At 34.8% G+C, this 19,074-nt stretch overlaps 1 protein-coding gene and 1 pseudogene across 1 annotated transcript; one reads left to right on the top strand and one right to left on the bottom strand.

The window, feature by feature from the left end:
• Window positions 1-2,182: 2,182 nt before the first annotated feature.
• On the bottom strand, window positions 2,183-4,743 carry LOC148587703 (protein FAR1-RELATED SEQUENCE 5 pseudogene; annotated as a pseudogene).
• Window positions 4,744-8,842: 4,099 nt separating this feature from the next.
• LOC132168170 (uncharacterized) lies at window positions 8,843-15,238 on the top strand. The gene is made up of 4 exons (XM_059579283.2): window positions 8,843-9,077; window positions 13,818-14,420; window positions 14,564-14,659; window positions 15,228-15,238. Exons 2-4 carry the CDS (start codon window positions 13,898-13,900, stop codon window positions 15,236-15,238), a joined length of 630 nt encoding a protein of 209 aa, XP_059435266.2. The 5' UTR covers window positions 8,843-9,077; window positions 13,818-13,897.
• Window positions 15,239-19,074: the final 3,836 nt, after the last annotated feature.

Here is a 19,074-nt window from a genome sequence, read left to right on the forward strand (position 1 = left end):
CAGGCAAAGTGATCCTACGTCTCCATTCTTATTCACTTTGACATATAAATCATATCTAGATTACACTACAAACAAAAAAAAAAAAAGAGGGGCTTAATGACGTTTGGGAAAAGAGGAATACCAACATGATGTGCCACAATATGATTGAAAAAGAGATCAATTCAACTTTTGAAAACTCAATCATATTGTGACACATCATGTTGTAAATAATTTTTGTAAAATTTGTTTGTAGACCTAATATTTTTCTGAGGAAAAACAACACTAAAATACGACTTCTTCTTTATGTCTTTATTTATTTATTTATTATATTACTATTTGAAACAACACTATCCACACATCAAAATGTGTCGTTTGAATAGTGCAACTATTCACGCATCAAAAGGTATCGTTTGAACAATTGCACCAATAATCTTTGCCATAGACCATCAAGGGTGGTTGATGCAACTTGCAAGCCAGTTTTATCCATTTTGGTTAAATTCGCACCTGACGAGTTTTATTAAAAAGATTATATCTCGAGTTTCAGATATCGGATTTGAGCACGCTTGGTAGCGTTGGAAAGCTAATTCAATGATATACAAAGTCATGTTTCACAAGCTTTGACTAATTCTGATGTTTACTAGGTCAAAACGGGATGTAAATGGAAGATTAAAAAGCTGGACGGAAATAAAGGCAATAATCAAATAAGGAAATACTTGATTGCTTTATTGGGGACATTAATGAAGATTTTATTCCAGCAAATCAGATAATCCTGCAATCAAATATATTTTATTTTATTATTTATTTTATTTAAATTAGGATTTTATTTAGAGGATAACTTCTATAAGGAGGTGGTGTAAACCACCTCCTTTGTGCCCACCAATTAAAATTGGACAGCTAGGATTATCACACCAAAGCAAATGAGGTGAAAAACACTGGATTAAAACAACAACTCACATCATTCACAAAAGACAAAACCCTCTTTTTTCTCCTCTCCCTCTCTCTTTCTCTCCATCGGCGCCGTGCATCCCAGCCAGAGCTTGCCAACACAAACCCAACCAGTACTCCCCTCTCTCTCTCTCACTCTCACAGACACACACCGGCAGCAGAGAAAAAAAATTTCTCTGCTGCCCAGTGCTTTCTCACTCTCACAGACACACACCGGCAGCAGAGAAAAAAATTTCTCTGCTGCCCAGTGCTTTCTCCTCTCTCACTCACGACACAATTTCTCTCTCACCGAAATTATTTCTCTGTTTTTCTCTCACAATGTGATTTTTCATTTGCACAATACAATGTGATTTTTTTTTTTTAATTTAATTTCCTTGAATTCTCATTTCAAGGAAATTAAAACACCAACTCCTCCTTTTTCTCCTCTCCCTCTCTCTCTCTCTCTCTCTCTCCAGCGACGCCGTGCATCCCAGAAAAATTATTCCCATCAAGCTAAGAACTGGATTTTGGTGGGTTTCACTTCTCAAATCGGCTAAGAACTTCTCCCGGTGCTCTCTCTTTCTCTCTCTCTCCGGCGGAAGTAGAGATAAAAACCGGAGCCCAACCCGACGCCGGAGCCCAACCTCTCTCTAAAAAGACGCCGGATCCCAACCCGAGGCCGAAGACCAGACCTCGCCGGTGCTCCAGTTCTCTCTCTGGTGACAGCTGAGATGCCGGTTCCAGTTCTCCTTCTCACTGATGAAGAAAAAAAAAATTATTGTTTTAGTGTCAAATAATCTGGTTTTAGTGTCAAATAATTGCTTAAATGTCTGATTTTTTTTTTTACATTATAAATTGCTTCTTTAAACGAAGATGATTAGTGACCAAATAATTACAAGCTACTTTTTGAGGTTGTGTTGGCAGCACATTGTAATTCTTGCAATTGAAGCAATGGACAGAAGAGACATTGAAGTTCTGATTGTTTTCAAAATCTTTGGTTGATCTAAATGGCAGGGCATAAGCCTCCAAACAAGAATATGTCAAATTAATCTTGCGGTGTCCCTCGGCAATATTGATGTTCAAAAACATTGATGTTCAAAAAACCAATCAGATGTAGTCACATTGAACTACATTCAACCATATATTGTGTATTAAACCTCACAAAAAATATCTTGTGTATTACAACCTCACAAAAAATTCCAAACCACACAAATCACAAAAAGTATCTTGTGTATGACAACCTCACAAAAAATACTACACCACACAAATCACAATAACTTCAAGGAGTTCCATATGCGTTGATGTTATTTGCACCAATATTAATTGTAGTAGATGAATATCCAGGATCTTGAGACATGGCAAATGTAGTGGTAGATGGGTACTCCATAGTTGGCAAAGAGCACTGTAAATAATTCATAAATAAATAAAATTAGATAACAGACAAAAATTAACTTGATGGAGGATATGTTATAAAAAAAAATAATACCTTTTCTAAACTTTGTTCATTTATCAACCCCAAGTTAGTTGGCCTCAAATTGGTATTCAAAATATCCCTATAAAAAATAAGATTTTCATTAAATCAAAATGCATTTTCATGTAAATTATTGTAAATAAAAAAAGATTATAAAAATACCTTGCTTGCTTATTTGAAGGACAATTGGTTCTCACATGCCCGGTCTTCCTGCAAATGGAACATGTCCTTTTCTTGATTGCTTGATTTTCTTTTGGATTTTTTTGTCTTAAAGATTTGGGTTTTCCTCTACAACTAACATGCGGAGGATCTTGCAAAGTGAATGAAAGGTTTGATAGTACTTGGCTGTTGAAGACATGACCCTCGACACTTCTTACATCAGCATCATTTATATCTTTATCACAATCATCATGCATTATCAGAAGCTCGTGATGCAGCTTTTGTAAACCAACGCTAAAATGATCATACTTTCTTTTTGATTGGCACCCCACTTCTACAACTTCATAAATTTGCAACATTAAGCTATTTCTCATCAAGGTGGAAGAATTTTGTGTTTCTGCTTGCATATCATCATTAGAAATGCCATGTATAATGCGACTCTTGGCATTGATCGTCCATCTCTCTAAAACATAATGTTGGGGAATAGTATCCACTAGAGTTTTCTTCACAAAAATTTGAAGAATATGTCTACATAGAATTCCAACAAATTCAAACTTGTGACATGTACAAGTTGCTTTCTTCTCAAGAAATTCAAATGCAACTTCATAAAATGGATTTTCTCTCCCATGAAGGGCCACCTTATATATCTTCACTCCTCCTTCTTCTCGATGTTTAGATGAGTAGTAATTTTGACTACTAAATAGCTCTTCTTGAAACATCAAAAAAGACTCCCGTGTGTAAACCTTTGCCGCCTCTACTTCCATCTTGTAACATGTTTTCAAAATCGGTCTAGAAGTTTTTGTCTTGACATCTTTTTCTTTCTCTTTAAAATAACGTGCATCCAAGGCTTTTTCATATTGATAGACAAAGTCACTCACCATTGTGCTTGAACGAACATAATTTTTAAAAAAATTATTCATACTCTCACTCCGTTGAGTTGTAGACATACCGGCACAAAATGTGGTTCGCAAGTAAGCCGGCATCCATTTTTCACGTCGCATATAAAGTTTTTTCAACCAATCATTCTCTCCCAACTCATACTTGCCTACAATTTCACTCCATTCCGCCTCAAATTCTTCAATTGTAAGTGTATTATGAATGCAATGCTGAAAGTCTCTTTGAAAAGATGGATATTTATTATATATATGCGCCAAATGTTCTGGAACCTTTTGTAAAATATGCCATAAACATAATCTATGAGTGGTATTTGGTAATACCTCTGCAATTGCTTTGCCCATAGCCTTGTCATCATCAGTGATAATTGTAGAGGGAGCACGTCCAAGCATTGCCTCAAGCCATGTCTTCAACAACCACGTATAAGATTCAGCCGTTTCATTTACAAGCAAAGCACATCCAAACATCATAGATTGGTGATGATGGTTAACTCCAGTAAAAGGAACAAAAGGCATCTTATAACAATTTGTCAAGTAGGTAGCATCAAAAGTAACAACATCTCCAAAATATTGGTATGCAGCTCGTGATCTAGCATCTGCCCAAAAACAATTGCCCATGCATCCATTGTCATCCACTTGGATTGCATAAACAAAACCCGGATTTTTACTTTGTTTCTCAAGAAAAAAATTGTACATTCTTTGTGCGTCTCCCTCTCCAAAAAGAACCTTTCTTTTATTTCCCAAATAATTTTGCACATCTTTAGCAATACAACCAATATTATAGTCACCACCGGATTCTTCACTTAACACCGACATTATCTTTCTTGGAGGTACACCGGATTTATTAAGTGTATCTATAAGACTTTTTTGGGCATGTGTTACCACTCTATGTCCACGAAGCAAACTTGTACTTCTAGGACTAAGGAGATCATGATTATGTTCAGTTTTGAACTTACATACAATCCATTTTAATCCCACTTTTTTTAAACCCATAATTGCTTTACATCCTATCCTTGTTTCAGCAGGCTTCGGGTTTGTATAGGTTTTCTCTTGATAACTTTTATGACGGAAGCCTTCTCTTGAACAAACATATTCTATCCCATTTACTGACTTATCCTTAGCTAGTCGAGAATGACTTATTCGAATACTAAAACCATTCCGCCTTGCATACGCATTATAACATGCACGAGCATCTTCTAATTCATCAAATTCCATATCAAGACATGGTTCCTTTGGACCATTAAATGAGGCAATACTTGCGATTGGTTGCTTCAAATCATTTTGATCTTTTATCATTTCATTGTCAACATGCCTATCTTCAATAAACTCATCACAAAATGATATTTTGTCAAGTTCTTCGATACTAGTACTCATCCTAGAGATCCTGCCAGAGGATAACAACATTCTTCAATTATAATTACTAAAATCTCAACTTTATACATTTTTTCTTATAAAAAATCTAAACTTAACATCTTGCTTTTGATATCATACCCAATAATCCTACCCTACCAATACAACTAAAATGAGAATTCAAGGAAAAAAAAAAAAAAAAAAATCACACAGTATTCGGTGAGAGTGAAAACAAAGAAACATGAAAAATCAAATTGTATTTGTGCAAATGAAAAATCACATTGTGAGAGAAAATCAGAGAAATAATTTCGGTGAGAGAGAAATTGTGTCGTGAGTGAGAGAGGAGAAAGCACTGGGCAGCAGAGAAATTTTTTTTCTCTGCTGCCGGTGTGTGTCTGTGAGAGTGAGAAAGCACTGGGCAGCAGAGAAATTTTTTTCTCTGCTGCCGGTGTGTGTCTGTGAGAGTGAGAGAGAGAGAGGGGAGTACCGGTTGGGTTTGTGTTGGCAAGCTCTGGCTGGGATGCACGGCGCCAATGGAGAGAAAGAGAGAGGGAGAGGAGAAAAAAGAGGGTTTTGTCTTTTGTGAATGATGTGAGTTGGTGTTTTAATCCGGTGTTTTTCACTTCATTTGCTTTGGTGTGATAATCCTAATTGTCCAATTTTAATTGGTGGGCACAAAGGAGGTGGTTTACACCACCTCCTTATAGAAGTTATCCTCTTTTATTTAATTGTAATTTTCTCTTTATTATTCTAGAAATTTCCATAATATATAGTCTTAGGTTTACTTTTGCTCCAAGTTTGCTTATTGTTATAAATACAGGATATAAAACAAACCTAATATGTAAGAGGCAGATTTTATGTATTTTGATAAGTTTATCATTATGAAACACTCAATGAGTGATTTTCTATCCCTTTTACCTTGATTTCTTGATAGAATCTTGGTTTAAGAAAAGTTGTGATTCTATTATTGTTTGCTATTGCGAACCCACTACGCCACCCTGCATCAGTTTCTATCAGAGCCCAGCAACTTTCCTGCCATGGCGAGAAGAAGACACGACGGAGGAAAGAAGTATGCATGTCTTGGTGTTGTGCATGAGCGCAAAGAAACAACACGTGATGAACGATTGACGGTTCGTTTGCAGCCTGAGGAAGAGCAATTTGCGCTATATAGGCTGATGAAGCAAATCAGACCCTTATCTGATCAAATTGTCACCATCAAAGTTGCTAGCGGTTGTCGCCGCCAACCAACTCCCCATTTTGTGGATGAGGATGACGTGGTTATCTTTAGTAGGGCGCAATTTCTACAGAGGAAGGTATGGTTTGACGCGTGGAGTCCGCGACAGGACAATTTGACCATTATTTGCGATCCTCAAATCCATCTACTAAATCCATCTTATGTGGAGGAGGAAGATGAATTTGTTGATGAAGAGTTCCAAGAATACGAGTTCATTGACAAGAAGTTCCAACATGGAGATGTTCATGAAGATGTTGAAGATCCTTCACAATGATTCGTGGATTGGGATTCTCCACCAACCTATGATAGTTATATCAGTGATGAAGATCTTGTGAGAGGTTCTTTGTCCTATGATCACGAGGAAGAATCTGTAGTAGACTGGGACATCTATCCCGAAGAAGAGGAATCGTTGGAAAAGGTAAATCTTTCAAATAATATTGAAAATTTTGTTGATGAGAGTTCTATAGATCATGTGCTTGATGAAAGCCCTAAAAGTGAAGTCTTTGATTTGGATGTTAATGAAGTTGATTTCCTTGGGGTAGAAAATATTTTATCAAATTCCCTTGATGTTAAGGTTTTTGATGATTTTTATGCTTAGAAGAATTTTATATTTAAAAGGAAAGAGATCATTGATTCCTTTTGGGAGATATTCATGGTGCATGAACGGGAGAACATGTATGATTATCATGTGAAGCCAAAGTTCTTTGAATCTAGTGTGAAAAATATTCAAGTTGATAATCGCAATCTTTGTGGTGATTAGTGGAGTATTATTTATTGTGGGATGTTACATTGTTTTGCCTTTGAAGAGAAAGGGATGGTAGGAATTGATTGGGTTTCCAAATGATCAAGGCAAGAGCCATCAGAATTCAAGGACGAATTCTCTCAAACTCGGTGAGAATGATGCAAGCCAGTTTTACCCATTTTGATTAAATTCACACTTGACGAGTTTTACTAAAAAGATTATATCTTGAGTTTCGGATATTGGATTTGAGTACGCTTGGTGGCGTTGAAAGATAATTCAAAGATATACAAAATCATATTTCACAAGCTTTGGCCAATTCCAAAGATTACTAGGTCAAAACAGGATGCAAATGGGAGATTAAAAAGCTGGACAGAAATAAAGGCAATAATCAAATAAAGAAATACTTGATTGCTCTATTGGGGACATTAATGAAGATTTTATTCCAACAACATAGATAATCCAGCAATCAAAAATATTTATTTTATTATTTATGTTATTTAAATTAGGATTTTATTTAATTGTAATTTTCCCTTTATTATTCTAAAAATTTCCATAATAGTCTTAGGTTTACTTTTGCTTCAAGTTTGCTTTTGTTATAAAAACAGCAGACATAATATGTAAGAGGCAGATTTTATGTATTTTGATCAGTTTATCAATATGAAACACTAAATGAGTGAATTTCTATCCCTTTTGCCTTGATTTCTTGATAGAATATTAGTTTAAGAAGAGTTGCGATTTTAATGTTATTTGTTATTGCGAACCCACTACGCCACCCTACATTAGTGATGGTTCAATGGCCCAAGGAAATTCTCAAGTGGTTAGGTAAGTAGTAAGGTGTGGGTTCGAATCTTCGCAATGGAGAATCCCCATACCTAATTAATATAAATCACCTTGGTTCCTAGGTATGGTTATAGTCTTATAGAGTAGCTCTAGACAAGCCCACTAAAATAGATTCTTGTTGGGCCACCTCCTTAACTTAAGGAAATTGTGGACTACCGGAGTGGACCATAGACATGCACTATAAAAAAATAAAAAATAAAATAAAATAAATAAATAAAAAGGGGAGAAAACTTCACTTTGGTCCCTTGAACTTTCATCTGAACTTTCAAATTTCTCACTTTGAACCCTTGAACTTTCAATTTCTTTCACTCTGGGCCCCTCTGTTAGTTTTCAATGTTAAATTCAAACGGTTTGACTTTTTATGCCCATTATACCCCCAAGTTAAAACTACACCGTTTTGGGCCTCAAAACTACAACGCCCACCCAGCTCAAAACGACGTTGTTTTGGGCATTAAAATTATTTTTTTTTTAAAAAAAAAAAAGAGGGAGAGAGAGAGAAAGAAAAAGAAAAATATTAAATAAAAAAAGAAGAAGAAGAAAATCGGGGTGGCTCCAGCCGCCCCATGACCAGTCTAGGAGTGTTCAAACCATCCCCATGGCCAAAGGGGTGGTCCAGCCACTCCCCAAAAGCCCCCAAATAAAAAGAAAAAATAAAATAAAATAAAATAAAATAAAATAAAAAACCATTCACTATTTTGGGCTTTTGGGGGTGGCCGGACCACCCTACCACCCCATTTTGGCCAAGGGGTGACTTTTTCTTAGTTTTCCTTTTTTATTTTTTATTTTGCACTTTTTTTTAAGAAAAAAAAAACAATTTTAATGCCCAAAACGGTGTTTTTTTATTTTTATTTTTTTAATATTTTTAATATTTTGTATTTTTTTTCTTTTTTCTTTTAGAAAACAATATATAGTTTTAATGCTCAAAACAGTGTCGTTTTGGGCTGGGGGTGGGTGTTGTAGTTTTTGGCATTTTCGAAATTTCAAGTGGACTGTGTGTGGGTATAATGGGCATAAAAAGTCAAACCGTTTGAATTTAACGTTGAAAACTAATAGAGTGGTCCAATGTGAAAGATTTAAAAGTTGAGAGGGGCTTTGCCAAATTGGCTGAAAGTTTAAATTGCCAAACTGAAGTTTCTAAAAAAAAAAAAAAAAAGTTTTAGGTTTTTTTTTACAGTAGCACGTCCCACTCGTCCTACAGTAAAAAAGTCCCCCCTCCCCTTCTCGATGCCTGAGCCCCCTCAGTGCGCAGTACTCCTCCCTCTCTCTCCCTCAGCGAATCTGAAGCTCACTCTCCCTCTCAGCTCTTTTACAATCTCTCTCCCTCTCACGCTTCCTTTCGGCTCCCTCTCTCTCTCCGGCCGGCAGCTCTTTCTCTCTCCCTCACTCCGGCAGCTCGCTCTCTCACCTCTGGCGGGGCCGCTGCTCCGATACGGCGCACCTCTCTCACTCTCCGGCAGCTCTCTCCCTCTCTCCGGCGCATCTCTGGTAAGACAAATATAAGCCCATTTTTTACTGCTTCTCTGCCCATTTTGTATTTTTGATTTTCGGATCATTTCTTTTCACTTTCATTTAGGCCAGCCCCGTTCTTGTTATCCCACCTTTCACCCAGAAAAAAAAAACATTGAAAGTATGTAAAATTTAATGAAAGTGTTTTTTAATTCGAACATCAAAGTTTTAATTTTTGCAATTTACTCTGACAAAGTTTCAATTTTTTTTAATTCGACTAATATCATCTCAAAATTTTCATATTACCCCTGATTTTTTGTTTATTTTTTATGAAAACAAAAATAAATTTAGAAGTGCCAAAATGACCAGATGACACCTCGAATTTAAAAATAAAAAATTAAAAAAATAAATAAAAATTATGGTCAATATGGGAAGTTTTGGATAAAATTAGTCAAATTGCAAAAATTTGGAACTTTGTGGGGTGGATTGTAAAAATTGAAACTTTAGTGTTCGAATTGAAAAGTACCGTCAACTTTGAAGGTGTAAACTGTAATTTTTTCAAAATTTAATTAAATTTGAAAGAGAGAGAGAGAGTGAGAGAGAGAGAGGTGGTTGACTGGTAGAAGAGTATCTCTATCCATGTATATATGTGATGATATATACCAAAAAAAAGAAAGAATTGGAAGGCATGAGAGGGAGATTGGATGGATGTGTGGTGGGTACTTACTGGGTTAGAGAAAGAAGGATGAATATGTTATTATTATTATTATTGTTGTTTCTTCTCTTAAACAAGTCCATCAATAAAAAAAAATTCCCAATTTTTCCCTTACAATTTCCATTTCTCCCAAGCTCTCTTTAACTCCAGCTGCATTTCCATGAATCTACTAACCAGAAAGGACATGTGTTTTCAAATAAAGAAAGGGTGGATTGGGTAGTTGACACATTCCTTGCTCTCCTCTTCCATTTGCTTGTAATTCTTTTGTCACCCACAAATTATTTGTTTATTTAACAATAAACTTATATTATAAGCTTAAATGGTATTTTAGAAGATTTAAGCTCCGTTTACTTCGACGTAAAATGATTTCCAGAAAATATTTTCCGCATTTTACGGTGTTTACTACGACGTAAAATAGTGGTCAAACCGAAAATAATTTCGGTTTGACCGATAAACCTTTACATTTCTAGGGAAAATGGTTTACACTTTTTAATTTCGTAAACCATTTTCCCTGCTCAACCCAAAAAAACCCGACGCTCTTCTAATTAGAAAAAAAAAAACCAAAAAACCCCCCGACTCCTCACCTTCACGCAAAGCTTCTCCTTCACCTTCACCTTCACCTTCACCTTCACGCACAGCTGCAGCTGCAGCTTCTCCTTCACCTGCATAGCTCATCTCTCTCTCGGCCGAGCTTCACTCTTCAAACCCGACGCAGGTACTCTCATCTTTCTCTTTCTTTGTTGAACCGTATGTATGGAGCGATTCAAATCTACGAATTTCTCTTGGTAATTTTCTTTTGATTTTGGTTTCTTTCTCTGTTGGACAACTGGAAATCGTGGAGCGATTTTGATTTTGGTTTCTTTCCTTATTAATGTATCAGATTTGCGATTTTGGTTTTGGGTCTAGGGTGTGGATTTTGGAAAATGAGAACTTCTGGGATCTTTGTTGTTATGGGCTGTTTTGGTTGTTGATTCTTGGAAGTTCACTTCTAGAGTAGACTGTATCTGCCATTGGGTTTTCAAAAACCCAATCTCAAAGTCAGAACTTCCAAGATCGCAAATTGGGTGGATTTTGTTTCCTTTTGATTTTCTGGTTGTGTGATGGCAGATTGGGGTGGATTTTTGGTGGCTCTTGGCTCTTTGCTCGGTGTTTTGCTGTGTGAGGTCTTGGTTGGATTTTCGTTATACTGTCATCAGCATTCATGTAGTTTTGCTTGAAAAAGGGAGATTTAGTTTAGCAATAAAGCAAGATTACAAAGGAATAAACGAGATTAATTGACCCTTTAACGTACACCTGGTCTCCCAAAACCAAATCTCATTTATAGTTAATACATGAAAACCCACGGTAGTATAAACCAAATGGGATTGATGCTTTCCAGACTCAATGACTTTAGGTATTGAATTAGAAACCCAAAGATCCATCGGGCAAGAGGATCAGTTGCCAACATCACATGTACCTACAACATATGCACACTAATTTCAATACCCAAAAGGTGAAGTAAAAGGTAAGTAGAGAGTCCCCCTATTTGTGTGCTCAAAAAACAGATGGAAAGAAAACAAAACAACACCCTACAAATTAACTCAACACTCAGAATGAATTGATGACTTATGACATCATTCAGACCAACTAATTATACTTCCTCTGCAATGTTTTTCCTGATGATGACCATTCTCTGACAACATATGGAGTTTTTCTACAACAAATGCTTGGTTTTTTCATAGGAGAAATGATAATATTTGTGTTGGATTAGGGCCAATGTTAATTCAGTAATTCCTAATTGAGCGCACTTTGGTCGGTCTTGGGAGTTTTCTAATGTAATCTTTTAGTTCTGCTTTCCCGTGTGTTTTGCCTTCTTGTAAGTTTTCTTATCTCATAATTTATTGAATAAACTCAACAAGAACAAAAACAAGATGGCATTAAAGCCATCTTTGTCATTTTAGATATACAAGTTTATTTCACAGCATTGATTTACTCTATTTCAGTTTTTTTTTTTTTTTTTTTTTGACAAAGCTTGTAGCATTTCATTCTCATGAATCAAAAACTCGTCACTTGGATAGAGCAGTTTGCTCTGTTTTAGTTAAATAGTAAGTTGATGAAAAATATTAAAATGTTAATTAACATGTTCTTCAATATTAATTAAGTTGATGAAAATTGGGTGCCATTTCCTCCTGTGTTGCTGTTGCAGTTGAAGAAAATTATGAAGGCTAGGCTTGGAGGGTAGCTTTTGGGTAGACAAAAATTTTAGGCGTACGACTTTTTTGTATGGGAATTGGAAATTGGAATCCTGTACAAGTTTTGAGGATGTATTGCTTATTGCTTATATGATTTATTGCTTATTGGAATCCTACACAAGTTTTGAGGATGTATTGCTTATTGCTTATATGATTTATTGCTTATTGGAATTCTGTACAAGTTTTGAGGATGTATTGCTTATTGCTTATATGATGTATTGCTTATTGCTTATTGATTTATTGCTTATTAATATGATTTATTGATTTATTGGAATCCTGTACAAGTTTTGAGGATGAATTGGAAACAATGCATATATAATTTATTGCTTATTGCATATTTTTATGTTGTTTGTAGATGGATGAAACAATTCTTTCGACAGTTACGACCACAGTTGCATCTGTTCTTGCTGTTGGGCTTGTAATCTTAAAAGATATTAGATCTAGGAGAGTATTACGTAGGAAACCTCATGTTAATCGAGAGTATGAAAGAGGGATTTATATGGATAGTATTCTTTATGGAAGCAGACAAGATTGTATTGATCAAATAAGAATGAGTCCTATATCTTTTTTTGAATTATGTAAAATTCTTGCTGAGAACAACCTTATACGTGAGACCATTCACATTTCTATTAAGGAACAAGTGTTGATATTTTTATACATTATTGGGCATAATGTGAGGTTCCGAGTGGTTGGTGGAAGGTTCTATAGATCGATTAGGTTTGTTCATCGATATTTTAAGGTTATACTTTGAGGAGTCTTGACGATTTATAAACATTTAATTAAACAACCTGATAACTCTACTCCGTTGGAAATAAGGAATAACCGAAGGTTTTACCCATAGTTTAAGGTAAGTTTTAAAATTTGATTTTTAGAAAATCTAAAAATATTCTTAGATGGGTTGATTGTTTTTGTCGAATTTTAACAACCAAACATAAATTATTTTATATTAATATTTTTATATTTTGAATAAAAATTATATTTTATAGGTTAATATAAAATATTTTAAAAAAAATTAAAAAATTAATTTTTAGTACAGTTGAATAGCTAATATAAAAATTAATAGTTTTTTAAATTAAAAATTTTAAAAATTTAAAATTGTTTTTGAAAACATTTTTAAAAAAAAATTGATTTTCCGTACGCACGGTAAACACCGTAAAATGTTTTTGTTGGAAAACATTTTCAGGAAAAATAACTTCCCTGAAAATATTTTTCGACGAAAACTATTTTACGTCGAAGTAAACGGAGCCTTAATGTGGGGGCAGAGAAAGAGAGGAATCCGTGTGAGGTGGTTGATGTTCACATTTGGGCATTTAAGCTGCTCTCTCTCTTCCAAACAATCACTCACAGCACTTAAGGAATCCAAAAAGTGCAATTGGTCGATGAAATTATGTGTGCGGTGACCACCTTCAATTTTAATTGCATATCAAAATTATAAAAATGATTTTGATATGCCGTTAAATTTAATTAAATGATTATTTGATAATATGTTAATTAATTGATTTGATAAAATTGCATTTATGATATGTTAATTAGAATTTGTCTTAGATATATTAATTGATTCATATATAATTGATATGCAATTAAATTTAATTAAATTATTATTTGATAATAATATGAAATGATTTACACTTACATTCAGAAACGCTAGGACTTATTAAATTGATAGAATGTGTGTTTATAGTGTAGCCACGCTATGGACAAGAGTTTGATAACAAAGTCGAGAGGTTCGAAGGAATATTTTGAAGGCGTTAAGTTGTTCATTACATTTGCGGTTTCCAACTTTGAAAGTCAGAAGTTCATTTTGTGCCCATGTAAAAAATGTCACTTGAACAGGCAGCTAAGGCCACAAGAAGTATATGATCATTTGACAGCGGGAGCCGGAATTTTGCCCACTTACATCGATTGGGTTTGGCATGGAGAAAAAATTGGGCCTCATGCTAAAGGCTAATTCGACTCGTTTGGCCGCAGCTACGGCCCCAATTCCAGACGAGTCCATTAACATGCAGGCCATATTGCGTGATGTGTTTGGCATGCACGAGGTCAGAGAAGACCACTGTGACCCTCAGATGGAAACGCAAGCAGATACAGTAGTGCATAAAGAAGTTGATGAGGATAGTGCGAGGAAATTTTACAATTTGCTTAAACGAGAGGAGAAGCCACTTCATGATAAAACTAATCATAGCAAACTTAGTGCTACTGTATATCTATACAATTTGAAGTGTGCGGGTGGTCTAAGTAACACGATAATCACTTCTTTGCTAGACTTCATCAATCAGTTGCTGCCGACGGATGATGAAGCTTTGTCCAATAGTACATATGAGGCCAAGAGGTTTTTAAGGGACATGGTGAGCGCCGGAACGACAAACGTATGTGCTGTGCCAGACACCAAGTCTCCTGTTCGTGTGAGGGCGAGATCGTCAGTAGCCAGTCGACCAGGTAACATTGTATACTGCTTAATTACGCCCATATAACAATAATCTATACGTTTACATTTTTCATTATTAGAGGTTTGCTAATCCCACATTGTACGCATTTTCAACTCAAGTGTGCGTTTACAGTTGTAAATTAATAACGTGTAGGTGACATGCAAGTAGATTTTGAAGGTGAAGATGCATGTACTGAAGAAGGCGAACCCATGCGTCAGTCTTCACATACCTCTTGTGGATCATCACATCGTATGTATTTTCTCGCATCTCTATGTGCCTCAACATGTTTATGTAATTTAAACTAGATATATAGGGTGACTCGTAATTATTGATATACGCAATCAAATAATAATATACACGGACCAAAAATATGTTTACGCGACCTTAGAATATTAGTTTAACTGTGAGCGTAAGTAAATATCATGTCTTAACGACTGAAATCCTAATGGTACTGTTAAAATGTTCTTTTAGTTTGACGTGGAAGACGTGTGAAGTATAATTATTGTTTAATTGTTGGTAGTTTGTGCTAAGAATTATTATTGGTTCATGTTCTTGTTTTGTGTAAAGTTTTCTCTTTATCTAAACATATATTATAAGGAAACACAATACATATGTCTTTTAGACCATATATCTTAGTCACAAACATCAAAATAAATTTAATTATTTTGATGTCAATAGTTAAGTGAAGTTATTGAGAAGTTGTGATTTTATGTTATTCGCTTACATACTCTTATTGGAAAGTAAATTTATATCACATATTGTATTCACTTGCCATTGTCAAAATTTAGGAATTTATTTTTGTTTTTGTCATTTGCAGGTAAATGTTAAGTGAAGCAATTGAGAAGGGGGGTTGGGTATGAAAGGCACATATGCCTATCATTTTGTGTTATTAGATGTACTGATAAGCGGGACATCTGTTTATATTTGGACATGGTATTTTTAATATTGTATATATGTTTAAACTTTAGCTGCACTTGAACAGCTGTGATATGGAGATTAGTCGTTAATTATTCACTTGTTATTAGATTTTTATATGCATGCATGTTAATTGGTTGTTAATTATTAGGTTGTAATGAATGTTAATTAGTTGGAAAGTTGTTGAATTGAATTAATGATATGTTATTTATATTTATTGAGGTTGTCATGATTATATTAATACACTGACAAAAATTGTGATTATATGTACGTATGTACCTAATTTTGGGACCTTTTTTTTGGGAACAATAGGGACATTTTGGGAACAATAAAAACGTCCCCTTTTGGAAGGGGACGTGCTACAGTGAAAAACGTCCCCTTATTTTAAAAGAGGAAATGTCTCATTTTATGGACATTTTTCATTGTTCAAATGTTCCTAATTTTTATTGTAGTCATTTTTGTTGGAACATTTTGAAAACGTTCCCTTTTTAAGCTACGTTTTTTGGGCTTAAAATGTTACAATAAAAATGTCTCTAAAACCTGAATTTTTTTAGTGATGCCCACCAAACCAATCCCAACCAGCAGTATCAGACCACGAAGAAAAGCACAAAGCCACGTGAACCAGACCTAATTGGACCCAGGCCGGCAAAGTAAAGAACATGCATTGTATCTCTCCCAAATAGGTAAATTTCGCAAAATGAGGAGCAAGTATTTTTCCAAAGGCAACCCAAGTGCCATGTCTCCCCCAACTTGGAGCCAACTTTTTATTTTTTATTTCTTTAATTTAAAAAAATAACAGAATTAAAAAAAATGGTCATTATTATGAAGAAAAATATAATTTTTTTTTTAAAAAAAAAAAAATACCAAATAAAAGAATGACCGAAATAAAAATTATTGATTCAGAAACTTTTTTTATTTTTTATTTTATTATTTTTTAAATTAAAAAATAAGGCAAAAATTGGCCCCAAGTTGGACAAAATAGTTGAGCCTTAAAGCATTTTCCAAAAAAATATATATATATCTCCCAAAGGCAATTCGGTACAAGATTTCCCCCAAAACATGGAAAATAACTCAATTCAAAGAAGAAAAGTTAGGGAACGTACCCTGAAGACCAGGAACACGTACCATCTCCAGCATGGGATCTTTCCCTCCCAGTCACCCTCCTCACTGGGGCAAAGGGAGCCCATTCTCAAACTCTAGCCCCAACTATAAAAACTCAAGGGTTAGGGTTCTCAGGACAAGGATGATATCTCTCTATTTTGTTATGTTCTTACATTAATATTTTCGTGATTATTATTATACTCTCATCTAATATATATCTGGCTTAGGCATCGAATGTGGAGCTAGCGGCTGCCATCTCCCCACTTTGCAACCCTCCATAATTGATTCTTCCTTATTCCTTGCAGAACCTAGGATTGAAGCGCTACCAAAAGTGACAACTGGTCTATCGTGTTAAAAGGTCAAATTTGAGAAATCAGTCATCCATTATATATAGCTAAAATACCAAACTCTCATGATCATCCAAAAAGCAAGAAGTGAACTTTTGAGGTGATAAAACAAATATAAATATATATAGCCGGAAAGCCAAAGCTCTCTCACAAGCTGCCAGCAACTACATTAATTCCTTATTTTGCCTCCTCTATACCCAGCCTCACAATGAATCGAAGGATTATTATAACAAATGACTGTTTATGTTTGGAAGGCCATGTTATTTCTCGTTTACTATGTCCATCATTGAAGATGGATCATGCTTCATTACCCCACATCCAAAAACTCGTTCGCAAACGCAAGTAGGGACGTCAAAAAATACTGGGAAACCGGGGAACCGGTTCCAGTTCTAGTTTGGAAAAAACCAAAAATTGGGGACCAGTTTCCGGTTCCGGTTCTAGTTTTTGTTTTTGGCATCCGGTTATGACCGGGGTACCGGTTATATATATAATTATAAATTAATATTTTTTGGTTTAGGTTTATGTTTAGCCGTTTAGCACTTCATTTCACAACTTCAGTCTTCAGACAAGGAAAAAGACACCGAAGAGCAAACAATTTCAACCAGCAACAACTACCTTCATTGAAACTGTCGTCACTCAGCAACAACACAAAACACAAGCTGCTGGACAATTTATTTATGCAGACCCAAAATACAAGCAATCAAAACAAGTTCTTTTTCTTCTAGTTTTCTGCAACAATTTTTTTTCTTGTTTTTTCAAAGTTCTCAACAGCATGATAGTTCAGCCAAGGCTTCTCTATTTTTCCTGTTCTTCTCCTGCATTCTTAACCAAAGGTCTTCACAAGGCGTTGGTCTTTCTCTTACAACTAGTTACCTTTGAGTCCATTGACAGAATCTCCAAATCCTTGAATATCTACGGCTTATATTCTAACAATGCCGCCATCACCAAATAATACAGTTGTAAAGGCCGTGGCTGCCACAGCTGCAACTACTCTAGTTGTTGCGGTGATTTTCTTTTTCTTCTTTAAAAAACATTTAATTGCTCGCCGCAAAAGGAAAAACAAAGAGAATACAAGCTTTTGTAGAGAAGAAGCTGTAGTGACTCATCAAGAGTTCAAGAACTTTGGAGGAAATCAAGAGTAAATACAATTTTTTTTAAAAACCGGTTACCCGGTCCGGATAACCGGGTACAAACCGGAACCGGCCGGTTAACCGGAACCCGATTTTCCAGTTTCGGTTTTTCAAAACCAATAACCGGGGTACTCCGATTTCGGTTTCTGGTTTTTGCCAATAATCAAAAACCAGGACCGAATTGACACCCTAAACACAAGCCCGTAATATATCAATGATAGGCCCAAGGAGGGCTAGAGAGCCATGACCCACCTCTAAAAAAACATTTAATGGTTATTTTTTATTTTTTATTTTTTTGTCTATAAATTTGTTAAAAAGATATTTTAAGTCTTTCTGTTTTTACTTTGGCCCCTCAAAAAATTTCATTACAATCCAACACTCCTCTCAAGTTAAATTCATAATTCATTCTTGCAGCGAATAGAATTTTCTTCAAATTCAGTCTATAAAAATGACATATATTCTTTTTCTTTTCTTTTTTAATATCATGAGAAATGTACAAAATTTATTAAAACTTTATTCATGCTATTAAAAAAGTATGTGTTTTTCACATACGTTAGGGACACATGTCAATTTATATATTGAATAGTTGAAGGAACTTCTATTCGACGTCCCAACTTCTTTTTTTTTTTTTTCTACCAAATGAAAGCTTGGATTGGGTTGTATAAATCATAAATTGAACTCCAATCCAATCTTGGATGCCAAATTGGATCATAAGCAAAATGTGACCATAGAAAACACTTCCCTTTATCTCCTTCGTTTTGGGTTCCTTTGAAGATAATTAATACTGCAATTTGGAACAAATAAGACATTGATATTCTAAAATTATTGGGATAACAATTTCTTTATAAGATATTTTTATCTTCCGATAATTTTATATGAAATTAATAATATCGTGAATAAAATTTATTTATTTTTTACACTCATTTTATTTTACATATTTCAAGTGGAATAGCAAATTTAAAATTTTAATTTTTTTTTTTTAATTCTATTTGGGGAAAGGTTGTCTCTTTTAACCTCATTTTCCCCCTTCAATTAAAAAAAGAGTAAATATATCATAAGTCCCTAAATCAACCGCCAAAATTAAAAACTCCCTAGATTTCTTTTTCCAACAATTTACTTCATAGGTCAATCGAAATGCCAATAAACTCTCTACCGTCAAATTTTTTTAACT

Source organism: Corylus avellana, chromosome 2 (assembly GCF_965113065.1).
Source record: "Corylus avellana chromosome 2, dhCorAvel1.hap1.2, whole genome shotgun sequence".
Lineage (NCBI taxonomy): Eukaryota > Viridiplantae > Streptophyta > Magnoliopsida > Fagales > Betulaceae > Corylus > Corylus avellana.